General features: G+C 44.2%; 1 protein-coding gene across 1 annotated transcript; it reads left to right on the top strand.

Annotated features, from left to right (window-relative positions):
- The first annotated feature begins 10,331 nt into the window (after positions 1–10,331).
- Positions 10,332–26,760, top strand: LOC116524032 (SRSF protein kinase 3-like). Its single transcript, XM_032239129.1, has 9 exons — positions 10,332–10,535; positions 12,371–12,458; positions 15,993–16,099; positions 18,416–18,572; positions 21,041–21,123; positions 24,368–24,475; positions 25,126–25,195; positions 25,288–25,380; positions 26,576–26,760. The coding sequence occupies exons 1-9, from the start codon at positions 10,332–10,334 to the stop codon at positions 26,758–26,760; spliced, it is 1,095 nt and encodes a 364-aa protein (XP_032095020.1).
- Positions 26,761–27,099: the final 339 nt, after the last annotated feature.

Below are 27,099 nucleotides of genomic sequence, written 5' to 3'. Positions count from 1 at the left end.
CTAACCCTTAACCTAACCCTAAACCTAACCCTTAACGTAACGAAAAACCTAACGCTAACCCTTAACCTAACGCTAAACGTAACGCTAACGCTCTAACCCTAACCCTTAACCTAACCCTAACCCTAACCCTTAACCTAACGCTTACCTTTATGTGAATCGGCTTGCTGTAATTTAATTTTTATTTCAATTTTTCGATCTTTTTCGTCGCGTTGTGATGACGTCACATACGCAATTTCGTCGACCGCGCTTTTGTGGAACGCGGTTTTGACGGGTCACGCCTTGAAGCGACTCTTCTGCAGAAGAATCTGCAGCCTTCCTACGAGGCAGAAGGACAGGACCCAAGACCCCTGATAGGCTTCCAATGCTGAGGATGGACTCGAATGGGGAACTTTCTGGTATCAGTCCAGTCCCTTAACCCTTCATTGCCGCTCAAAAGCCTAATGTCTTGTTTGAATTCGACTCCTAAGGACTTCCTTGGCAATAGGGCAGAAATCGCGTGCCCTTGTATCTTTTGGGATAAAATTAAAGTTATTTTAGGATTTGCACCACAGATTTCAAGTATTTCCTTCTCAACATGGCAGAAAACCCTACTTTCCTTTTTTATGTCATTAAAGATAGAGGTAAAGGTTCCCCTTGTACATATGTGCTGGACGTTCCCGACTCTAGGGGGGCGGTGCTCATCTCCGTTTCAAAGCCAAAGAGCCAGCGCTGTTCGAAAACGTCTCTGTGGTCATGTGGCGGACATGGCTAAACGCTGAAGGTGCATGGAACGCTGTTACCTTCCCACCAAAGGTGGTCCCTATTTTTCTCCTTGCAATTTTTACATGCTTTTGAACAGCTAGATTGGCAGAAGTTGGGAACAAGGAATGGGAGCTCACTCTGTTACGCGGCACTAGGGATTCGAACCGACCTTTCTGATCGACAAGCTCAGCGTCTTAGCCACTGAGCCACCGCGTTCCTTTTTATGTCATTATGTTTGGACAAAAGGCCTAGGAAGGTTGCAATAAAAGGGGCTCAGAAGTTGTGCATAGCCATGAAATCCAGACTGATCACTCCTGGTAATCCCTTTCATCTAGTCACTAAGTGTGTAGCTATCCTTTAGAAGAGGCTGGGAGCTGCAGGTGCGTGTGCGTGTCCATGTGTGCGTGTCTTTTCTTGCTCCTGGTAAGTGTCAACGTACAACTGACTGGGTTGAACTCCTTCTGGCCTTAGGTATAAAACCTTCTCAGCCTGAACAGATGCAGGAACTCTTCTCCTTCAAGGGGTGTGCCATGGAGGATCCCTCTTTGACCTCTGGTGAAGGTGAGTTGCAAACAAATCCTGCTTAGTCTTGGATTAACTAACCCCTGAGGTAGATGGCAGAGCTGTGGCTACATTAGGAAGGAAAGGAGTCTCAGTGGATTTTACACCGCTAGTTGTTGTTGGCTATAGGGGGGGGGCAGTGCTCATCTCCGTTTCAAGGTTGTGACCCGTGCGAACCCACAGCAGCCCACCCCGGTGCCACACACAGACAATCTTAGAGACACAAGATAAACATAATTAGCAAGTTCACTGTGCATCTGAGAATCGTCTTAAATTACCTTCACATTAATCTCATTGCAGAAGGGGCTTCTTCTTTTTTTTTTTAAATAAATGTTTTTTAATTTTAATTTAAAACAGGTACAGCATCTTTCTTTACATCTGTAGAAAATGTGTCAATCAATGTGGTACATCTCCTCCACAGTCAACCAACATAACTCATATTAACTCAAGCATTATTATATATCCATTTTCATTTAACTGTAATTATTATTTAGAAATATTAATAAAAGTAGTAATCTTAAACAATACCTGCCCACACCGGTGGGAAAAGAAAAAAAAAAAAAGGCAAATAAAAATAAAAATAAAAAATAAAAAATAAAAATAATACAAAAAAAGACAAAAACGACAAGAGACAAGGCAGGAAAACAAAACAAAACACAGGTGTCTATTATAAAAAAAAAGAAGTATATCTACTGGTTACAACATGCTTTGGTGCTTCTCTTCCATTAACTCATATTAATTCAAATATCTTAACTCGAATATTTACCATATCAACATCATTATACCTCCAGTTTTAATTACCTATGGTTATTTAAACATCCTTCATCCTTAGCTATGCATTACATAATTAATCCATAACACATGCTGACAATTCATTTACTTATTTGTAGAATCCTCTATTATCATCAAATCCTCATGTCCTATTTTAGCTGGACATCCATAATATTTAACTATATCATATATCATAACATTTTCCCAGTATTGATTAACATTTGATTGTATGTATTTTATTTAGTTTTTTTAATAGTGATAATTATTGTAGTTAATACTCTTTATGTATAATCTAAAGATGTTTTCTCAGATCCAATTGTTAGTTATCATATCAACTCCACATTATATGCATTACTATCAATATCAATTATTATTCAACTATATCTGTTACAAAAAATAGCAATTAGGTTTAGCTAGTTTTCAATTGTATTCTTCAATCTATCAGCCAGTTCTAAATTATATATATTACTATCCATATCAGTCATTATTCAGCTATATCTATTACACATTAAGGTAATCAGATTTAGCTAATTTTAAATTACGTTCTTCCATCTGTCAGCCAGTGTCTCTCCAATAGCAAAATCTTCTCAAACCAATTGCCACGCGTTGGATAAATTTACCAAATGTTTTCATAAGCAAATCCAGACAAAGATATTTTCGCACCTTTGGACTCTGAATGTCAGTGATGAAATAATAATGTTGTCCTGGGCTTGTAGAATTTTCCAAATTAACTTTAATTCTCAAGGGTGGATTTTCCATTCCTCCTGCACTCTGTCTCTTTAAATGAGTCTTCTTTATAGCTCCCCCCCCCCTCCTTTCTTCCTCTGAGATAGACCAGACACCATTTCTCACATTTTCCATTTGTATTTCAGGAACATTTAAACATTCAACGATCTCAGTTTTTACTTCATATTTTAAAATCAGATGATCCAATTTTCTTTCCAGCCTTTGATAAGAGTCAAAAAGCCCTCTACATGCGGAAAAAAGAATCTGAAATGAAATCTTAGAGGTATTTTGAGACGCCATGATGTGTCGCAGTTAAAAATTGCAAGCTCTTTTTTCCCCCCACAGACTTCGAAGCACTTTTCTTATTCTCTTGCAGGCTGTGCAATCTTATCTGATCGTAAACAGAGCCAAGTAATAAAGTAATAAAAATGTCGAATCGTGACGGGCTAATTAGTAGAAAATAAATTTTACGATCCACTTAGGGAGAGTCAGAGGGGGGAGGATGTCGAGGAGTTTCTTGAAGCATTTAAGAAGTAAAGTAACCACCAGCCATAAATCCATTAAAAAAAGCCAATTCGCCGCTAAATTTTCCTATTCTTTGGTTTCAGTTAGCTTAAGTTTTTAACGCGAACAGTCTCTCTTGGATAATAAAATGAGCTTACCAGATGACATCACTTCTACCATTCTTAGGGGCAACCTGCAGTTTCAGTTAGCACGCAGCTAATCCAGAAAGGAATTGGCACGAGGAGTTAATACCCCCCCCCCCAGAGACTTGCGGGTGTCTCTGAGGTCCTGGGTCTCTCCTCACCTTCACTGTCGTCTCCGGGACAGCTAGAGTTCAAAGAACCCATCCAAAAATCCTTCGGTATAGAGGAATTTCAGGAGTAGCCTGAAACTCCATCTTCTCACTGCTAAGCCCCGCCTTCTTCCTCGCAGAAGGGGCTTCTTGTTATATTCTGAACTATACATCCTTGTAAAACTAAGCAACCAGCCTTTGGATGTCTCCTCTAAGGGATCCTCCACTTACAACCAGAATTTAATCCAGAGTTTCCATTGTTAAGCAAGGCGGTTGTTAAGTGAGTCATGCAGTTGTTAAAAGAATCGTGGTTTTCTCATTGACTATGCTTAGCATGACTCCACGATGCTGCGTAACCATTGTAAATACACACCAGATGTCGAGCAACCAAATGTTGATCAGGTGAGAGCAGGGATGCTACATTGGTCACATTTTTCAGTGCTGTAACTTTGAAGATTCACTAAATGGCAGTGGTGGGTTTCAATTTTTTTACAACCTCTTCTGTAGGTGTGGCCTGCTTTGTGGGAGTGGCTTGCTGGCCATGTGACCGAGTGGAAATTGCTTGGCAGTCATGTGACTGGGTGGGCATGGCCAACTTGTAAAATGTGGTGAAACTCACTTAACAATCTCTTGTTTAGCAACCAAAATGTTGGCTCAGAAACTCTGACATTTGAAGCATGCAAGTCTTAAAGCTGTCAAGTTACAAGACCCTTGCACCCCTAACCCTTTAGGAAAAAAACCCCAAGGGTCTTCAAACCTGACAGCTTTAAGACTTGTGGACTTCAACTCCCAGAATTCCTCCTCCAGTCATGTGGCTCAGGAACTCTGGCATTGAAGTGTGCAAGTCTTAAAGCTGTCAAGTTACAAGGCCCTTGCACCCCTAACCCTTTAGAAAAAAACCCCAGGGTGTTCAAACTTGACAGCTTTAAGACTTGTGGACTTCAACTCCCAGAATTCCTCCTCTTGCTCTTCATCTTGATGATGTGCGGATGGGCGGGGGGAGGGAGCTGGAACTGGTTCCAAACGGCACTATAGCAATAGCAATAGCAGTAGACTTATATACCGCTTCATAGGGCTTTCAGCCCTCTCTAAGCGGTTTACAGAGAGTCAGCATATTGCCCCCAACAATCTGGGTCCTCATTTTACCCACCTCGGAAGGATGGAAGGCTGAGTCAACCCTGAGCCGGTGAGATTTGAACCGCTGACCTGCTGATCTAGCAGTAGCCTGCAGTGCTGCATTTAACCACTGCGCCACCTTGGCTCTATAGATTTGTGAAACCTCTTCTATAGAAGAGGTTAGAACTGGCAGGAACCCACCCCTGCTAAATGGATGGTTGTGAGTGGAAAACTACCTGTAGTAACCTAGTGATCCCCGCTTCCCTTTTTTTTTTGCAGACGGCTACTATCCGGTGAAGAAAGGAGAGACCTTCAATGGAAGATACCACGTGGTCCAAAATCTGGGCTACGGGTACTTCTCAACAGTCTGGCTTTGCCAAGATGCTGGGTGAGTAAACAAAATGACCAGATCTTAATTAACTTTTTGATAATAACCCATAGAAAGTGATAAGTATGCATTGGGCTATTAAAGAAGGGTTATAGACTTGGCGGAAATCATTTTTACAGCAAGGAAAATAATTTTAATTCCAGTGTGGGTGTAAGAGAAGATTGGTGTTCGAAACCGTGAAGTGGTGGTGCCAGTTCCTTTGTGAACCTTACAGAGAAAGGACAGAAGTGTACACCCAGGGCTCTCTTAACGTATGGGCCTGATGGGCAATTGCCCTTGGGCCCTATACTATGAGCATAGGGTCCCCATACTAATCTGTGTATGTTAACCCTTCAATGAACCTTGTATCATATAAATACAGCAACATATTTATTACATTTCATGGCATTTTTTAATTAATACTAACATGAAAATATATACTTAATTTTATCGACCATTTACATTTTTATTCCTGCGAGTAGTTGCCGTAGGGGCCCCAGTACACTGCTTTGCCCATGGGCCCATAATGCTATCAAGATGCCCCTGTGTACACCCCCCCACACAAGAGTGTGTGGTTTCTTAGAAGACAGCGGTATCTGCTCTCCTGCCCTTAGAAAGATTGTATTAAATTTACCTTCCTCAATTTAGTATCTTCATGCTGACTAGAGAATTCTGGGACCCTAATACTTTTGGGAGACACCTGTTGGAGAAGCAATAGCAATAGCAGACTTATATACCAGTTCACAGTGCTTTATAGCACTCTCTAAGCGGTATGCAGAGTCAGCATATTGCTCCCAACAATCTGGGTTTTACCAACTTCGGAAGGATGGAGAGTCAACCTTGAGCCAGTAAGACTTGAACTGCTGGCAATCGGTAGAATTAGCCTGCAATACTGCGTTCTAACCAGAGGTGGTATTCAGCAGATTCTGACCAGATCTGGAGAACTGATAGCAGAAATTTTGAGTATTTGGAGAACCGGTAAATACCACTTCTGACCGCCCCCGCCCCCACCTATTCTCTACCTCTCGAGTCCCATCTGATTGGGAGGAAATGGGGATTTTACAGTATCCTTCCCCTCCCACGCCTACCAAGCCATGCCCACCAAGCCACGCCCACAGAACCGGTAGTAAAAAAAAATTGAATCCCACTATTGGTTCTAACCATTGAGCCTCCATGGTTCTGTGTCATCATGACTCACTGAGAATTACTCAGGTTGGCTGACAATCATTCATTTTTTTAAATTAATGTTTATTAAAGTTTAGAACTAAGAACAATGTAAAAGAGTAAAAGGGAAAAAGTGCAAGGAAAAATATTTAAAAGAAAGAAAAAATATACACAGTAAAGAAAAAAGAAGATAGATACACATGAATTCCCTCATCATCTTGACAAGTAGAAACAATTTCAGGAACTTAGCACTTTCTCTGATACTATTGAAAATAGAATGAAAAGTCTCTTCTTCCTCTATCTCAGCTTGTGTCTATAAACAAATCTTTAAACGCTTGTAATTTATCAGCAAAAAAAATCCATTAAGAGTTGCTAGAAACAACAACATATATACTTTAACTTCAATCAAATAAATTAACTTTGTACTTTTTCCTTTGCTTTTAATTATCGTCATCTCCAATCTCTTGAAATAGTGTCCCAAAACTTGATTTCTTTTCATTGTTCTTTAAAACTTTAACACTTGTTTGTAAATCCAAAATAGTTATCCGAGTCATTTCTTGTGATATATTATTTGCACATCCCTTTTAATTATTAAGTCATCAGCTAGTTTTATTTCTAAATCCAGTGTGACATTGTTTTCATCTCATTATAATAACCTGTCATTTTAAAATCCACATTGGAATAAACCTTAGTCTCTGTCTTATCCAGTAAAACCAGTTCCTCTTCTATAATTTATTTTGAATCAAGTTTTATGACAGCAGACAATCTTAAAAATAATTTCTGAGTGCGTAGTTCCCAAATATTTTTGAATTCTTCCAAAGTTACATTGCTCAGATCATTATTAATCAATCTTTTCTCTTTTATTTATAATCTTTGCTTCTGGTTCTCTCCAACGTCCAACCTTCAAAATCCTATTTTATGGTGTTTTTTATTTTTTGATCAACAGAATTTTTCCGCAGGAAGAATTCTTGTCATTAATTTTAAACTCTTATTTCAAAACAATCTGACTCCTTAACCTGTTTTAAATGTTCCAAAATAAACATTCTAACCACACTATGGCTGTTTATTCCAAACTAAGATTGTTTTTAAGTCCTTAAACTTGCATAAAACTTCTTTTCCAAAGATTGAAGGAAACTCACTTGGTGTGAGGGAAAAACGCTTTTCTGAAAATCATTCATTTATATATATATGTATGTATGTATGTATCCATGCATGTATCTATGTATACACACACACACACACACACACACACACACACACACACACACACATGTTTTCATAGATTTTCACGGGTGTAGGTATGCTGGTCTTGTTGTATTCGGATCTTTTCCCATGGAAGATTGAGATTGTCTTGGCAACGTTTCAGCGAGGTCTCACTCGCCATCTTCAGGTTGGTGTTTTTGGCTTAAAGCGTGGCCAGAGCTGCCGTCTTTGTATAAATCTTGGTGGGGTGTGTGGAGTGCAGACGTTGTTTCAGTAAGTGGATTGATATGATGTGTGGCTGTATCATGATTGGTAGATTGGTGCTGATTGGTGCTGGCTGTGGGTCCGTTGTTGTTTTGTATTGTAACGGCCTGGGTGGTCGGTGGGGCTCGTTTATTTACCAGGGCTGGTTTCCAGATGTCTGGTAGGCGGGAGGTATCGTCACTTTTATTCATGTTGTGGGGGTGTTTCTCTATTTCGATGCCTTCCATAATTATACTCTTGTTGAAGTGTTCAGTTTTGGAGATTAACATGGTTCCTTCAAAATTAATTTCATGTCCTGTAGCTTTAAGGTGCTGGAAAAGGGAGGAAGTTTTTTCTTTTTTTCTTCAGGCTGATGTTCTCGGCTTTGTGTTTGTGTGAGACCTCGCCGAAACGTTGCCAAGACAATCTCAATCTTACATGGGAAAAGACCCGAATACACATCAAAGATGCTTCCAGATAGACCTTTTTATTATGCAATTGTTCTGTCTCACTCAGTAACTGTGTGGATTGGCCAGGCAATCTTGTTTTCTGTCAGCAACGGTCAGATACAAGAACCAAGGAAGACACATGGAATTACTTCAGAGCAGTTTCCTTTATTGTTCCTCACCTACAGACAGAATCTTGCCAATCTAAAGCAACTATTTGCATCACTATACATATTATTATGAGAATTCCTAGGGAGGAACCTTCTTAATTCTCTTTCTCCTGACCAAACTGTCTTTGCTGTCTTTTTGCCCTCTGGAATGCAGCCACTCCTTCCTACATTCCATCACCGTAATAGATGTCTTCCTATTTCTTCAACCATCCTTTTTTATGCCTTCATCTCAAAACAATCCACCTAGCAGGAAAGAATGGAATAATGGCACAGAGACATCTGATTGAAAGTGCTTTATGCTCTTCATTTGAAGCAACCTTAACCCAGCACTGGAACCTGAGAACTAGAGGAAAGGCTGAAGAACTTGGCAATGCTTTTCTTAAACTGGCTGGAAGAGTGACTTACCGTATTTTTCAGAGCATAAGACACACCATTTTTCCTCCAAAAAGAGGCTGAAAATCTGGGTGCGTCTTATATACTGAATACAGCATTTTCTGCCTCTGAAACCCCACCCCTTTCACCAAAATGGCCCTGCATAGTTTGTAGGAGGCTTTCAGAGAGCTCCTGGGGACTGGGGAGGGCAGATAGGAGCATAAAATGGGCCATTTTTTGCTCAATTTTGCCCCCCCCCCGCCCCCAGGAGCACTCTATAAGCTTTCTAAAGGCTATCCATGCCCTTTTGTGGGCAAAAAATGGGCCCGTTTTTGCAAAAAATGGACTGTTTTGGGGAGGTTTGCAGAGTGCAAAACCTTTTAAAAAATTGCCTCTTTAAAACCTTGGTGGGTCTTATACACAGCTGCATAATGGGCAAAGAAAGAAATTCAGAAGGATACCCCCTGCCCAGGTTCTCAAGCAGGAGATTTGTTCTTTCAGATGTGCAAGATTCTATTAGTGTAGCCTTATACAGGGGTGGGATTCAAACATTCAAACATTTAGCCCAGTTACTGGGTTGGTGTGGCCATGATGGGCTTAGCCTAGTTGGCCTCCTGCCCCACGGCGGGGGGGGGGGTGCTTTCTGCCCTCCCTGGGCTCCAGAAACTTTCCTTGAGTCTCCAGGAGAGCAAGAACGGCCTCCCTAGGCTCCGGAGGCCCGTTTCTGGCCTTTCCAAACTTCCGGTAGGCCCATTTTTCACCCTCCCTGAGCCTCCGTGTGCACCCTGCACTTACCTGCATCCCAAATGGGTCACCTGGGGATTCCTGGGAGGGGCGGGGCAGGGTGGGTGGAGCCAGCCAGGAGTGGGATTTGGGGATTTTCCAAACTGCACAGAATCTTAGCTAGAGGTTCTCCCAAACCCCTGCAAACTCCCAGCAGCCCACCCCTGGCCTTATAATAAAATAGAATTAACTCATCTGATTGTGTTTCAGGCTACAAGGGAAAATGGAATTCTAGGCTTTGCTTTCCTAGAACAGCTCAATCCTTTAAAATAAGAGGGTCTGGCATTTTCCTCTGGATTCAGTGCTGGGAAAGGTTTAGGGAACCAGATATTAGTGGTTGCTGAAATCTTGGGAGCAGCAGAGGAAGTACAGACCTGAGAGACTTTCCCTTTTTGCAACAGAGGCATCCTTAATAGATACCTCCCTCTCCATGGTGAGATGTCTATCTTGCTGTAAAGAAAAGCAGGCTGAGCTGGAAGGGCAGAGTTAAACATGTCATCAGTTTGGAATCCTTGGGTTGCCACAAGAGACCCAAGTCCAGCCCTCCATGAATTCCATTGACCCTCATCTAGGGCCAATTTAGCTTTGACCCAATTTTTGTGTAAAGGTGGAAATAATGAACTCTTCTGCATTTTGAATTCAATGAAGGCACCTGATTATTTGCATCTAACACCTGCCTAGCACATATTCCCCTCCCACATATCTATTTCCTACTCTGTGTTTGGCTAGGAGATATCTGTCCTCTTTGTATTGTACCTTACAACACCTATCCACTTCAATATTCAATTATTTCAAGGAAACCATCACGTCCCAATTTACCTCTAAAGGTTGCCCCTTGAAAGCAGGCTTCATCAATGGACTTCCACAGCTAGATGTGGAAATGTGGGCTGATGTCTGAAACAGCGGCCAATGGCATTCAAAGCAACCCAAAGCCAAGAAAAAAGATCTTTTATTCTGTTCTCGTTTTAAGCAATGAATTTTATTTCAGGAAAAAGAGGTGTGTGGCGGTGAAGGTACCTAAAGGAGGGGAGAATTTTGCTGAGGCAGCCCTGGATGAAGTCATGCTCCTTCGCTATGTAAGTATCAATGAAGAACAGAATAATAGAGTTGGAAGGGACCTTGGAGGTCTTCTAGTCCAACCCCCTGCTCATGCAGGAAACTGTTTTTCATTCCAGGCAGATGGTTGTCCAATCTCTTCTCAAAAGACTCCAGTGATGGAGCACCCAACCTCTGAAGGCATGCCCATCCACTGGTTAATTGTTCTTAGTGTTAGGAAATTTCTCCCTAGTTCCAGGTTTTCTCCTTGATTAGTTGCCACCCATTGTTTCCTGTCTCACAGTTTGATGCTTTGGAAAATAGGTTGACATCCCTCCCTCTTCTTTGTGTCAATTCTCAAATGTTGGAACACTGTTATCATGCCACCCCCTAGTCTTTCTTTTCACTAGAGTAAGATAAAAGTAAAGGTTCTCCCTCACATACGTGCTAGTCAGTTCCGGCTCTAGGGGGCGGTGTTCATCTCCGTTTCAAAGCCAAAGAGCCAGTGCTGTCCAAAGATGTCTCCATGGTCATGTGGCCGGCATGACTCAATGCCGAAGGTGCAAGGAGCACTGTTATTTTCCCACCAAAGGTGGTCCCTATTTTTCTACTTGCATTTTTTACGTGCTTTCGAACTGCTAGGTTGGCAGAAGCTGAGACAAGTAACGACAGCTCGCTCCGTTACGCGCCACTAGGGATTTGAACTGCTGAACTGCCGACCTTCTGATCAACAAGCTCAGCATCTTAGCCCCTGAGCCACCAGGTCCCATTTCATAGATTAGACATATCCAATCCCTGCAACCGTTCTTCAGGATGCATCAGGATGAACCCAATCTGGTTTCCCATCTCAAGAATCTATAAAGCGGTGTTTCTCAACCTTGGCAGCTTGAAGAGGGGTAAACTTCAACTCCCAGAATTCCCCAGCCAGCCATGCCTGGGAGTTGAAGTCCACCCCTCTTCAAGCTGCCAAGGTTGAGAAACACAGCTATAAAGAATGGGGGAAACCTCTGGCCCACAAAGTCTATTTTGGCCTATCAGGGCGGCCCATCTGGCCTGCAGAATCTCCTCCTGACCCTTTGCATGTTCAACTACCTCGGAGGGATGCTGAGGAGGAGCACAGGTGAAATCATCAGGAGGATTGTTGAACAGCAAAAAGTGGAAGATGCCTATCCCGATATTCCTGCTTGTTCATCCCGCCTTGATTCACACTGCTTGTCGAGACAGGCACTTACTCTTCTCCAGTGGAGGCCTATAGAACATCGGAGGCCAACCAGATATTTATAATTTACAGCAACTTCAGTCAGTGTGCCTTAAGTGGTAGCTCGGCATGAAAAGGACAGGCCCACCTTTTCGGTGCTCCATAAAGAACAAGCTGGATTGCTCCACTGCCTGCTGGTGTATATAAATCTAGATTCCAATTATCCCTAAACTGCAGAACTAGGAAAGTTCAAGACACTCTTAAAAAAAAATGAGTGATTTGCATAAATTCTGTACAATTATACGGCTGGCAGGAGTCATTCGGTCCAACCTTTTGTTCAGTGAAGGAATTTAAATTAAAGCATCCCCAACAGATGGCTATCTAGCCTCTGCTGGAACACATCCAGGAGAGTAAAATCCACCACCTTTCTGGTACTTACTTTCCCTGCTAAGCTGCTCTTACATTTCCAGAAGCCTTTCTTAACCCTCAATCAAATCTCTCTTCCGGTAAACTAAGACTGCAGGAGTTCCCTGCTTTGAATTCTAGGATGACAAAGAGAAAAGACTGTAGCTTTCTTTGTTGGGTTCACCCTTCTTCTTCTTCTTCTTCTTCTTCTTCTTCTTCTTCTTCTTCTTCTTCTTCTTCTTCTTCTTCTTCTTCTTCTTCCTCTTTCGGCAGGTGAACAGCAAAAGGAGGAAAGACCGAGGCAGCGATTACATCATCCACCTTTTAGATGATTTCAAAATGATTGGAGAAAATGGTTTCCATATCCTTTGATTGATAACACAGGTTGTCAGGGTCCCAAGTAACATCCCCAATGAAAGAAGACTCCGAGACTTGAGTTTCCTCAAAGTTCCATTTCATTAGAGATGCCATATTGGCACATCTGGGAAAACTTGAATCTGAAAGCTTCTAGGTTTTCCCCACCCAAATGAAAGCCCAAGTCCCTGCCCAGCACCCACATGATCCAATCAGGCACTGTCCCAACTGGAGATGCCTCCCAGTCACACCACTCCAGGGGCAGGGCGAGATGTCCTTGACTCTCTGAGAAAGGCATTTTATTTAGACTATATATCTCCCATACTCCATATAATTCCCCCTCCCATTTTCCCACAGCAGAAAATGTGGCAGGCCAGAAGGCCCAATGTAAAAGATGGCTTCCAGGCTTGACATGGGGACCACGAAGCCACCAAGCCAGACTTGCATTTCCTGAATGCCTCTTCCTCCTCCAACCGAGTGTCCTCCAGATATGATGGACTACGACACTCCTTATCTGATGGGAACTGTTGATGGGAATTGTAGTTCCATACATCTGGAAAATCCTAAGTTGGGAGAGCTAACATTGAAAAGGCTAATAATGGGGATGGATTAGATAGATGGATGGATGGATGGATGGATGGATGGAAAGATAGACAGATAGATAGATAGATAGATAGATAGATAGATAGACAGACAGACAGTGTTTTCCCCAAAATAAGACAGGGTCTTATTTTCTTTTGACCCTTGTAATAAGCGCTTGGCCTTATTTTTGGGGAGGTCTTATTATTTTTGAGGTGCAGGAGGCGGCGAGCGTGGTCACCTCATGGCTGCTGCTGTGTTGCAATATTTTCAGGGAGGGCTTATTTTTGGGGAGGTCTTATTTTGGGGGAAACAGGATAGATAGATGATAGATGACAGATAGATAGATAGATCGAGAGAGAGAGAATCAGAGAGACAGATAGAGATAGATAGATAGATAGATAGATAGATAGATAGATAGATAGATAGATGATAGATAGATAGATAGATAGAAAGAAGTTTATTTATTAAAAATTTATAGCCACCCATCTCAGTCAACGATTCTGGACAGCTTACCATTCAAAAATATATTACTTTTAAAAAGACTAAAAACATTTTAAAACCAAAAATATTAAAAAAACTTCCTAATTAAATAGACATAGGAGCAAGATATTTAATTACCAATACAATCAGAAAATGGGGCCCTTAATACATTCAGCAACCCCAATCACGGAAACATAGTCAGACTTTTCGGGTCCTACAAAAGGTTAACAGGGTTGGGGTCATTCTAAATCTCCAAAGGGAAGAAATTCCTTAGTGCAGGGGCCACTGCAGAAAAAGGCCATCTTCAGGGACCAGCCTGGCCAATCAATAAACTGAAGGGAAGAATTAAAATATCACTTGATTTAAAAAACAACAACAATGATTCAGGGAAATCTAAAACCTATTCAGTGAAAGGGGTTGTGTGTGGTTTGCACAGATTCATTAGGGAGATGGCATCTGCTCTCAGACTTCATTTGCAAAAGATAAGATGCCAAAGGAAAGAGAGCAGAGGTGAGGATGGAGAAGGTGGTGGGAAAGCAAGCTCTTTCTTGGAACACTTCCCCAGATGAAAACAGCCCTTGGGAGAAGAGCTGCTGATCAGGTGACAGCTTGGAAAAAGCTCAAGACGGCTGACCCCATCAGAGAGGTGATGAAATCGCACTGCAGCTGTTCTCCTTCCTCTGTGTGGCAGCCTGACAGAAGAGCAATTTCTCTCTCAGGGCAGACAGTGTGAGGGAAGAGCCGCATCAAATGTGGCCTGTCCTTGACAGGGAACTTTGGCTAAATATGGTTTCTCTGTCTGTTCCCTCCTGTCAGTGATTTTGTAGCTTTGGCTGAAAAACTGCAGACAGGCATGGGAGATCTTTTAACTTTCATTAAATAATTTACTTATGTTGTTCAACAACATCTCAACCTGCTGCAATCCCAAAGTGGGGTGGCCTAGAATAGTGGTATTTATATATAGTGGGTTTCAGTAGGCAAGAACCAGACCAGCATTGCTGCAACAGTATTTATTGACTCGAAAATGGAACTGAGGAACTGCAGGCAAATGCCTGTGATTTATACTCTGGACCCACAAGGCCTTAACCAATCATAGAACTAGAAAAAGCCTACCCAAATGTAAATGTTCTAATTTTCCCTCCAAAAACAGTTGGGTCATCTAAAGGTTAGTTTCACTTTAGCCGAGTTAACAGTTGGGGTCATCTAAAGGTTAGTTTCACTTTAGCACAGTTAACAGTTGGGGTCATCTAAAGGTTAGTTTCACTTTAGCACAGTTAACAGGACTATATACATTCAATACATAACAGTAGAAGAAATCAAGATTACATACAGAAGAGCCAAAACATTACACTGGTCAATATAATCAATGATTCCTGCAATGAGCACCCACCCATTCATGGGAACAGATTTTAACAGAATAACAGAGTTGGAAGGGACCTCAGAGGTTTCCTAGTCCAACAGGGGGGTTGGACCAGAAGGCCTCCAAGGTCCCTTCCAACTCTGTTATTCTCAGGCAGGAAACCCTGTACCATTTCAGACACTTGGTTGTCCAATCTCTTCTTAAAAACCTCCAGTGATGGAGCATTCACAACTTAGAGCTGGACTTCGGCCTCAGTGAGAACTAGATTCAAAGAGGTTGGACAACCATTTGCCTGAAATGGTACTGTAGGGTGTGAGCCATGGCGGCACATTGGTTAGAATGCTTTACTGCAGGCTACTTCTGATGACTGCCAGCTGCCGGCAGTTCGATCCTGATTGGTTCAAGGCTGACTCAGCCTTCCATCCTTCTGAGGTGGGTAAATGAGGACCCAGGTTGTTGAGGGCAACAGGCTGACTCTGTAAACTGCTTAGAGGGGTCTGTAAATCACTGTGAAGCGGTATATAAGTCTAAGTGCTACTGTTTCCTGATTGAGCAGAGGGTTGGACTAGAAGACCTCCAAGATTGCCCCCAATTCTATTATTCTGTTAAATTCCTATTCTACCACCAATTGTCCTCATTTGAGGACTGCTGGCAAAGTGCTGTTGCCCACCTCATTTGTGAGGCTAAAAGGCAGGAAGTCATCCTGATTGCTGCCCTGAAGTCTATGGGGAGGGGTGGGGGAAATAAAATAATCTAAAATTCCTAGATGATGATATCTTGTTGTTGTTATCCACATCTCACAGAAATAAAGGCCCCATTTGTTTAGAGGGTTGAGAGAGAGAACTGACCACAGACAATGTCTTTTTATAGCCTTAATTGTCGAGAGCCAGAAAATGTAGTTAGGTTTTGTAAGTGTGTAAATAAATAAACCACAAAGTCTTGCCTGGAGCAAGACTGATAGCCTTGGGTTTAACCCTTGACTGTCTCAGCTGACATTTTAGGAGGTACACCATGCTAAAAAGTGCCCCTCCCATCTCCATGCCTCCCCACTCCCCCTTTTAGAGCAACTTCAGCATTAGAGGAACCTTCTCAGTTAGTGGATCCCTGACTTGGCCCCACATGTGTGCTTAGTGATGGAGCTGCTGGGACCTTCGCTCCAGACTCTGCTGAGCTTCCGAGGCTCCCAAGGACTCCCTCTGCCCTTTGTCAAGAAGGCCATGCGCCAGGTGAGTAGAGCTTCACCCGAGAGCTGAAGAACAAAAAGGTGCAGCGGTTGGGGGAGGGTGCGCCAAGATCTGCGGAGTGGCAGAGGTGGCGTGGTGATTCAAGCGTCACCCCCTCCTTTGTGGGCATGGACACAATAGGTAGGACTTCAGTCACAATACTACACCTTGCATCCTGCAGAAGTTGACACCAGTGGTGGGTTCTGGATCCTGTCGCAACCGGTACGCTGCAACGGGGCCAGGCGTCCACCACCAGCACGCGTGCTGCACATGTATGTGCACACCCCCCCGCTATGCTCCAGCTGCTCAGCAGAGCGTCACGTAGGCGCTGTATGCTGCGTGCACAAATGGCCCGATAGAGTCAAATACAGGTAAGGAGGGCAGCCGGGCCCTCCGCAGCACTGTACCAGAACGGTACCTGCTGGTCCTGGTACCACTGGTTGACACATACACATATACGGCTACAACACAGACCAGAGACAGTACATTAAATTTCTGGGGATCTTACTGCCCAGAGGGGCTAGCCGGATGCCTATTCTCCTGCTTTCCCCCTGTGGAATGGAAACACCTTCTAGTACAGAAATCCCCAATCCCTGGACCATGGATTGCTACTGGTCCACAGCCTGTTGAAAACCAGGCCGTGCAAGTGGCAGGCAAGCACACAGATCTCCATTTGCGCATGTGTGGGATTAGGCTGCACACACTAAAGCATCCCCTTCCACCCCTGACTGCCACGTCTACTGCTGGCTTCTGGAGCTGCAAAGGTTGGGGACCGTGTTGTAGTAGATTCCCAACTGAGGACAAGGTATCAAGGTATGAGCCGTGGTGGCGCAGTGGTTAGAGGGCAGTACTGCAGGCCACTTCAGCTGACTGCTATCTGCAGTTCGGCGGTTCAAATCTCACCGGCTCAAGGTTGACTCAGCCTTCCATCCTTCCAAGGTGGGTGAAATGAGGACCCAGACTGTGGGGGCGATATGCTGACTCTGTAAACCGCTTAGAGAGGGCTGAAAGCCCTATGAAGCGGTATATAAGTCTAATTGCTATTGCTATAGTATTGCAGGCTATTTCTGCTGACTGCCGGCTGCCTGCAATTTGGCAGTTCAAATCTCATCAGGCTCAAGGTTGACTCAACCTTCCATCCTTCCGAGGTGGGTAAAATGAGGACCCAGATTGTTGGAGAAGGCTGTAAAGCACTGTGAAGAAGTATATAATATATATTGCTATTGCTATCTCTGCTCACCATTGGTTATCGGCACAGAGATTGTTCTATTCACGTGCTGTGCTGATCCTGAATGTGTTTAAATCATAATTGGCATGATTCCCTCAACAGGCTAAGCCATAAGCAATGGCTAGCAAACCACAATGGCCATGCCAAAACCAATCAATCAGCCACATTATGGCTTTTAGACCTAGAGCTAGCCACCACTAGGGAAAATCTGAGTCTCTGGATCACCATTTTAAACTTGTTTGATCAGAGTCAGAGGCTTGAAACAATTTAAACACAAACAAGTTTTCAGAAATAGCAATAGCACTTAGACTTATATACTGCTTCATAGTGCTTTTACAGCCCTCTCTAAGCGGTTTACAGAATCAGCTTATTTCCCCCAACAATCTGGGTCCTCATTTTACCCACCTGGGAAGGAGGGAAGGCTGAGTCAACTTTGAGCCTGGTGAGATTCAATCTGCCAAACTGCTGGCAGCCGATGATCAGCAGAAGTAGCCTGCAGTACTCCACACTAACCACTGCACCACCACGGCTCTATAAACAGAGGCAAAGCTTTTCTAGTTAACGCTGGAACAGGCCCAGTGTGGGTTCCAGATCCCATTGCAACCGTACCGGTTGCAATGGGGCCCGGCGTCCTCCACATGAACGCGCACAGCGCACACATACATCTTACCATACAATAACGCCTCTGCGAGCCTCTGTGATGCTCCAGCTGCTCATGGGAGCATTGTGCAGGTGCTGTGCACGTGGGCGGAAGCGTCGAAGAGTTTAAAGATAGATAAGGAGTGCCCTCCAGAGCACCGTACCAGAACAGTATCCGGTGCTCCGGGCAGGCTCCGGTACGCCAGTATCAGGGCGTACTGCCTGCAACCCACCACTGGACAGACCAGTCTAGAGTATAGAAGTAAAACAGAAAGGATTAGTCTTTGGGTGGTTAAAAGCTGGACCAGGCAACAAAAGAAGGCTGTTATCCTGTGGCCAAGGAAATTATATACCCGACTGATGATCATGGCCAAGGATCAAGGTTGACTTCTGAGTCTTTATCTTGACCTGGTATCAGGCCACTGACCGCCTTTCGCATCTGGCTAATGCAGATACTCCAAGGTTTACATTTCCTGCACAAGGAATGTCGCATCATCCACACAGACATCAAACCAGACAACATCTTGCTGTATGTTACCGAAGAAAACCTGCACAACATGGTTTCTTTTCAACACAGCCTGGGCTCAAGCCACAAGCCCAGGGCAGGAGGTACGTTTGGCCTTGGGAAACAATTGGGAAATGGGGGAGCAATTTGTAAGAAGCACCTGCTCTTGCCCTCTGTAGGGCAGGAGTGTCAAACTTGATTTCATTGAGGGCCACATCAGGGTTGTGTTTGACTTTGGTGGGGAGGGGCATGGCCAGGTGGGCACGGCCAGCTCGATGTCACTTGTGTCTCAGGTACCTGTGGTGGCTTGGGCTCCATTTTCACTGGCAGAGGCACCGCGGGCCAGTCCTTCGCTGTTTCCAGAACAGCCACGCAGGCCAGATCTAAGCACCTGCAGGCTGGATCCGGCCCCCAGGCCTTGAGTTTGACACCCCTGCTGTAAGGAATACATCCTAAGCCAACAAACCTTTTGGCACAGTGAAGCATTTCCACTATAGCAGATGATGGGAGATGCAGAGAGGATAACCTTCACCACAGCTCTTATCAACATCTAATGGTGGAATAGAGACCAAAAACCAAGAGACCAGGCATCATTCTGCTCTCAGGCAATCCTACCTATGGCCTTCTGTATTTGGACTGCAGCTCCCATCTTCCCTGATGGTTAGCCACGGTAGCACAGTGGTTAGAGTGCAGTACTGCAGGCTACTTCTGCTGACTGCCGGCTGACTGCAAATCCCACCAGGCTCAAGGTTGACTCAGACCTCCATCCTTCCCAGGTGGGTAAAATGAGCAGCCAGATTGTTGGGGGAAAGAGGCTGACTCTGTAAACCGCTTAGACGGGACTGTAGAGCACTGTGAAGCAACATGTAAGTCTAAGTGCTATTGCTATGATTAGCCATGCTACCCAGCCTGGGTCTGATAGGAACTGGAGTCCATATTCAGGAGGAGGGCTCTGGATCTCCAGCCTACTTTTAGGCAGGAAGAACCAGTATCCAGATGCAGAGACATATAGCATTTTTAAATCAGGCTCTGTTCCATGAGTGATTTCACTGGGTGGTCTCGAGGACAGGAAGGCCACCACACTTCAGCTGCAAGAGATCTGAACAATTTCTTTGCTGTGATCTAGTCTAGTGGCTGTCCGGATTTTGCAGCCTAAATTGGGCAGCCTTTGTTTTGAATGATCGCTCATTCCAATCATTAGGTACACCACAGCTCTCACATAGCTACCAAAAAAACCCCTGCTTTTCCTTTTACAAACTATGATCGCTCTCCCAAACAAAAATAAGCAATCATGGCTCAGTGGGTTGAACACATCTTTGGCCACCAGAGGCCCCCACTTTGATTTCTGGAATCTCCTAAGTTTCTAAGGGTTCCAAATAGCATCCAAAAGTAAATCAGAGTCCAAGGCAAAGGATTCCTCAAAGTTCCAATTTATTAAGAGAGCCATGTTGGCACATCTGGGAAAACCTGAATCTGAAAGCTTCCAGGTTTTCCCCAACCAGTTGAAAGTTCAAGATCTTTCCCCCCACACCCACAAGTCCATCACAAGGTCCAAGCTCCCACTGCCATGCTGGCAGTTCCACCCATCCAGTTCCGGTCAGGTGCAGAGACAAAGGATGACCTTGGCTTTCTAGAAACAATTGTGTTATGGCTACATACCATCTCACTCAGTACAATCCCCCTCCCATTTTCCCACAATAGAAAAATGCATAGTAGAATAAAAGAAAGCGTGGCATTTTTTCCACGAGAAAAAGTGGCTGCAGGCCTGACAGAGGATTCATTACATATTACATTTATGGCACAGATATTGTGTATTTCTCTTTGGCTGAACTCAAGGTGGAATAATGGCTTATGTGGTTCAGAAAGGGGAGGGATGGAGGGAAACAAATCAAGTTTAAAATCTTTTTTTCTACACAGCAAAGTTAAAGGCAGAAAAGCCGGTTCGGGATGGGGACAGTCAGTCCCATGTGAACCTCAGTGGGACCGGGTGCTAAAAAAAGAGTTGGCGATAAGGTGATTGTAGCCATCGCCCTTGATGTTTTGGCCCTTCCCCTGCAGAAGCCCCAAGTACAGATGCAACTGGTGTTGATGCTACTATATAACAACTAGCTGATAACTCGGGTTTGCCCGGGTATTTATTTATAGGGGGAAAATCTCTGAACCAAACATAATTACTAGTGTTGGATTTTCCCTCTTACCAGAGAGAGCGCCTTTGTGGAGTACTGTGAAGCCGTTACCATGTCAACTCCACTGCGCTGTACAGTAGAAGCCATTTCACGGCAGTATGGTAGAATCCATTTTAAGGCACAACAGGCTGTATCTTAACAGAGCACACACCCCAAGGGCTGTTAATGGTTTCTTACCCCCACAGTATTTGTTTCCAAAGAGTAAGTCATCTGTGTACTAGGTTTGGTTGAAATTTCTCAAGGCTTTCCAGAGTTATGCTGTAACACACACACACACACATACACACATATAATATAGAAGATATAAATATGAACTGGGGTTGAATATGCAGCTGGACCTCCAAGAAATATCTTCAGCTGGTTTTGTTTGTGTGGCTTTGTTCTAGATGGCCCAGCAGCTCTTCTGGACTGTGGCAACCTAATGAAAATGGGAGTGAAAATTGCAGACCTGGGAAGTGCATGCTGGATTGTGAGTCTATACCAGCCTCTCCTCTTATGCTAACTTCTTTTCCACACATCTGAAAGTGCAGAACTCTTTGAGTGGATTCACACCTTGTGTTATGGCATGGTGCATTTGATCATGATCTAATAATCCACAAGTGGCTGGATCCACAAAACCCTGTAAGCCAGTGGTGGGATTCTAATTTTTTTACTCCTGGTTCTGTGGGCGTGGCTTGGTGACCATGGCATTGCTTGGTGGGCGTGGCTTAGTGGTCATGGCAGGGGAAGGATACTGCAAAATCCCCATTCCCTCCCAATCAGTTTGGACTCAGGAGGCAGAGAATAGATGGGAGGGGGGCAGTCAAAGATGGTATTTACTGGTTCTCTGAACCACTCAAAATTTCCGCTACCGGTTCTCCAGAACTGGTCAGAACCAGCTGAATACCACCTCTGCTGTAAGCCATAAGATGTAGTTTACAAGTCACAGTAGCTTAGATCCCTGAGATGACTTGGTGACTAGAACCTGTCAGTCCTGGCTACAAATCAGCTTAAAAAAAGAGAGATAGAATGGAATGGAATGGAATGAAAAGGAATGGAATGGAATGGAATAGAACAGAACAGAACAGAACAGAACAGAACAGAACAGAACAGAATAGAATTCTTTATTGGCCAAGTGTGATTGGACACACAAGGAATTTGTCTTCCGTGCATAAGCTTTCATTGTACATAAAAGATATAAGTGATGAATCATGATCACAGTCATCATAAATACGTTCATTGAAAATAATAAGCTAGAACACTTAGTGATACTCATAGGATACTAAATAAGCAATCAAAATCATAGTAGGAAACTAAATAAAACAATATAAATCGTAAAGATGCTGAAAAGGTAAAGAGATAATGGTTCTCTAGGGCAAACTTGACAACTCTTAAGACTTGTGGACTTCAACTCCCAGAATTCCTCACCCAGCCATGCTGGGAGTTGAAGTCCACAAGTCTTAAAGTTGGTAAGGTTGGAGACCCCTGCTCTAGGATCAGAAATGGCACCTATCCACGGGTAAAGTGCCATCACATCCCTAGCCTCCTCCAACAGTCCACTTAAGTTCAGCTTCCTACACAGAGCACCCAGGTACCTCTGGAAGTCTTGCCCGCAAAACTCAGCAAAAACCATTTCCTGCTAATGCCCCTTCTCAGCAATTGATTTTCTGTTCAGCAAGCTTCCTTTCCATATAGGAGTCCCATAAAACCACACACTCCTTAAATATTCACAGGCGTGATCTCCACAAATGTGTATATTAATTTTGTTTCTCAGGATAAAAAAAGCCAGTAGCTGCAATTTGGGGGCATGCCATTTTTAAAAAATCACAATTATACAGGAAGTCCTCGACTTAGCAACCATTTCTTTTGTGACCATTTGAATTTCCAACAGCACTGAACAGCACTGAAAAAAGCCACGTTTAGTCCTCTACTTATGACCTTTCCAGCATTTCCACAGCCCTGTGATCTAAATTCGGGCTCTTGGCATACATTTACCACTGTTGCAGCATCCCAGGGTCATCTGATCACCCTTTGCAATTTGCCCGCTTTCTGACAAGCAAAGTCAATGGGGGGGGGGGGGGAGCCAGATTCACACAACAACTGTGGCAAAAAGGTTGCGAAAATGAATGTGACTCATGTCACGTAAAAAAATAATACATTTTTTTGTTCTCAACCTATCAGTAACCAGTGCCACTACAGGTAGCCCTTGGCTTGCAAACAGATCATTTAGTGACTGTTCAAAGTTACGACGGCGTAGAAAAATGTGACTTATGATCCTTTTTCACATCTCCAATAGTCACATGATCAAATTCACACGCATGGTATGGCAGTTGCAGTGTTCTGGGGCCACGTGATCACTTTTGTGATCTTCTTATAAGCAAAGTCAACGGGCAAGCCAGATTCACTTAACAACCATGTTACTAACTTCACAACTACAGTGATTCACTTAACGATGGTGGAAAGACAGGTAGTAAAATGGAACAAAAAAATCACTTAACAACTGTCTCGCTTAGCAACAGAAATTTTGGGCTCAATTGTAGTCATATGTCAAGGACTACCTGTAGTTGCCCATGCATTTCAGTATTGCTTAGAAGTGCTTAGAAATGAGAGATAAGATAGCCGCTGGGTAGCAATAGCAATTAAGACTTATATACCGCTTCACAGTGCTTTTACAGCCCTCTTTAAGCAGTTTACAGAGTCAGCATAATTGCCCCCAACAATCTGGGTCCTCATTTTACCCACCTCGGAAGAATGGAAGGCTGAGTCATCCTTGAGCCAGTTTTGGATTGAACTGATGGCAGTGAGCAGAATTAGCCTGCAATGCTGGCTTCTAATCACTGCGCCACCATGATTAGAATCCTGCCTCCATCTTTAGAAACTTCTATTGCTTACCATACATGCTTACTCAGAAATAAATCTATTAACTCTGTTAATGGAGGTTTTCAGCCTTAATCGTCTCTTCTCGTAACTAAGAAAATCTGCCTGTCTTCAAACAGATGGTTCCCGAGCTTAACTCCACAAATACATTTGGTGTTCTTTGAGGTTCTTGCAGGGCAAATAATCCTGTCTAAGCATACCCAGTACTTGGGACGGTTGTGTTACTTGAGAGACCGCCTGCTGCCAATTACCTCCCACAGACCCATTAGATCTCACAGGGTTGGCCTCCTCCGGGTGCCATCTACCAGCCAATGCCACCTGGCTATTACCCGGGGGAGGGCCTTCTCTGTGGCAGCTCCGGCCCTCTGGAATGAACTCCCTGCAGGGATTCGGACCCTCACCTCTCTCCAGGCCTTCCGAAAAGCCGTCAAAACCTGGCTTTGCCGGCAGGCCTGGGGGTGATGAGTTCCCTCCCCTCTCGACATGTATGGCTGTGCGACTGTTGTCTACTTTTATTACCTGTATTTTGTCTTTTATGTTCCCCTTTTTTCCCCCTTGAATTGTTCGCTGCCCTGAGTCCTCCCGGAGAAGGGCGGCATACAAATAATACAATACAATACAATACAATACAACAGGGGTGTCAAACTCGTGGCTTCATGTTATCATCACATGATGTATTGCAATCCCCCCCCCTCTTTTTTTGATAAAACGAGATGAGCGTGGCCAGCGTGTGAGGCATCCGGCCCGCGGGCAGCGGGTTTGACACCCCCTGTACTACAGCCTCACTCAGATCTAAAGGGATGTGTGAGAATCCACCCTCAATATCTCAATTGTTTGGGTTTTTTTTTCTGTTCCAGTATAAACCATTCTCCAAAAAGATCCAGACCCAGCCCTACAGAGCTGTGGAGGTTCTCCTCGGATTAGATTACAGCACCCCAGCTGATATTTGGAGCGCAGCCTGTTTGGTAGGACCAGACTCCTGGGTAATCATTGTAGCAGAAACGTGGTGGTGATACTGTCCTGTGGAATTTCAGCCGTCTGTTTAGAGCTGAACCTGGAGGATAAGCAGATTACCAGAGATATAAGACGTTGGTGGCCATCCATGGAATGTCTTCTTTTATTTAGTCTTCTTTTCAATGTTCAGCCAGTCCTTCATTTACAGGCAGTTGCTTGATGCCCTACCCTGAAAAAGAGGACTTACGAACCAGATGTGAAGTTCTGTAATGGGCAGGTTTGAAAGAACAGATCTCTACCCCCGTTAGCTTCTTCTCAGACCTTGTGACAGTGACATATGGACTTACCTCCAGTCTGTGACATTGATGTATTGCTTAGGCAGGTAATCTAATCTATGAAAAGGGCAAGACAGCCCTAGCCTGCTCAACCTTTGATAATGCAGACAGGAGGGTCAGTTTAGAGTTTAAAAAAGAAATGCACTAAAAAGCCTTTTGCTTCCTTTCTTGTCCTTGGTGTTCGCGTAATTTCTGGGAAACGCAACTTTCATTCTACCTGTAAACCTTCGCATTACACGAAACCACCGATATGTGTTGCTGGGTATTGTTTCTATTATTTGAATTGGCTTACAGCTGATTTGATTCCAGGCTCGTTCGTCTTGTAGGCTTTTGAACTGGCAACTGGAAAGCACCTTTTTCAACCTCAAGCCGGCCAGTGTTTTTCCAGAGATGAAGGTAGGCCCACATTGTCCGTGCGCAGCCTCTTTTGCGAGCGCCTTCCTCTCACCTAAACCTATATATCTGTCTCTGCTTTCTATTCCTTGCAGATCACGTGGCTCGGATCATTGGACTCCTGGGCAAAATCCCACCCAAAATTGCTTTGCTTTGGCAGCAGACGTCAACTTTCTTCAGCAGGCAAGGTGAGGATGCTGTCCTGACCTCGGCTTCCCAAGAACACGAGGCAAACTCCTTGCCTCGACAAAAAACCCTTTTATTAATTAACTGTGAATTCTACTCATTCACATCCAGCTAAGTCTTTCAAGGGAGGATTTACAGTCACAGACCTTATCTGGCTTGGAGAGCTGACAGGCCGATATCTGCAGGAATCTCAGAGAGTCACGAACCAATTAAGCAAACTAATTGTCTCCTGCAAACCCCACTCCCCTTTCGCTCCTCTTTTGTTTCCTCTGGGAGGGGCCATTCATCGTCCACCTAAGCCTTACTCCCAAGTGGACTCCTGTTCTTTAGCTGTTCCCTTTGTCTGGCAACTCTGTGCATGTGCACACTGGGAACAGGCTCCAGCTGTTCGTCTGCCTCACTGATGTCTGGCTCTGAAGGCGTCTGATAACTGGCATACGGCTTTGGGCCCATCTCTGCTTCCGACACAGAGACCTCATCAGAGCCTTCCCCAGACTCCAGGACTGGCCCATGTTCCTCCCCAAACTCCTCACTGTCTGAATCTGCTACCAGCTCCACTGGCGGCCCACAACAGATGCCAGGATGAAGAGAGGAAGCTGTGATCCTCCCATCGTTCCCCCCTCTCCTGGAATTTCCAAGACGTTTCTTCTGTAAACCCATCCAAATCCAATATTATATTTGGCACGGCTGCTAGTAGTGTAAAACCTGCGAAACCTGGACAACATTTCGGGAACGGCCACCTACCGTATTTTTCGGAGTATAAGATGCACCTTTTTCCTTTAAAAAAGAGGGTGAAAATCTGGGTGCGTCTTATACACTGAATATAGCATTTTTTTTGCCTCCTGGAACCCCACCCCCTTTGCAAAAATGGCTGTGCATAGCCTTTAGGAGGTTTCCAGAGTGCTCCTGGGAGCTGGGGAGGCAAAAATGAGCGAAAAACAGGCTGTTTTTTTGCTCATTTTTGCCCCCTCCCAGCCCCCAGGAGCACTCTACAAGCCTCCTAAAGGCTATGCATGCCCTTTTTTGATGAAAAATGGGCCCGTTTTCATGAAAAACGGGCCATTTTGGGAGGTCTGCAGAGGTGCAAAAACTTTTTTTTAAAATTTGCCTCTTCAAAATCTTGGTGCGTCTTATACTCGGTGCGTCTTATACTCCGAAAAAATATGGTAACTGCTTCTTTTTCCTCTCCTTTGGCAGGGGCTCTTCTCCGGATGTCCTGGATCTCCTTCTACGACCTCTATCACATCCTCGTCGATAAATACAGCTGGCCAAAGCCTCAGGCCACCCACTTCACCAGTTTCGTGCTGCCCATGCTGGAGTATGCCCCAGAAAGACGGGCACGGGCTGAGAAATGCCTTCAGCACCCCTGGCTCAGCCCCTAGGGCTGCATCTCCCAACTTCCTCTGCCCCTCCGGCAGAGATACAGGCAGTCCTCGACTTACAGCATTCATTCAATGACTGCTCAAAGTCAACAGCACTGAAAAAAAGTGACTTGTGACCATTTCCCCCACTCGTTTGCAGCATCCCCATGGTCACGTGATCAAAATTCACACGCATAGCGACTGACTCATATTTATGACAGTTGCAGTGTCTTGGGGGGGGTCACATAATTACCTTTGGTGACCTTCTGACAAGCAAAGTCAATGGAGAAGCCAGATTCACTTAACAACCGTATTTCTAATTTAACAACTGCGGCCACTTAACATCTGTGGAAAGAAAGG

This window comes from Thamnophis elegans, chromosome 2 (assembly GCF_009769535.1).
Source record: "Thamnophis elegans isolate rThaEle1 chromosome 2, rThaEle1.pri, whole genome shotgun sequence".
In the NCBI taxonomy this organism is placed as follows: Eukaryota; Metazoa; Chordata; class Lepidosauria; order Squamata; family Colubridae; genus Thamnophis; species Thamnophis elegans.
Note: the sequence above shows the minus strand (reverse complement) of the source record. Positions and strands in the feature narration are given on the sequence as shown.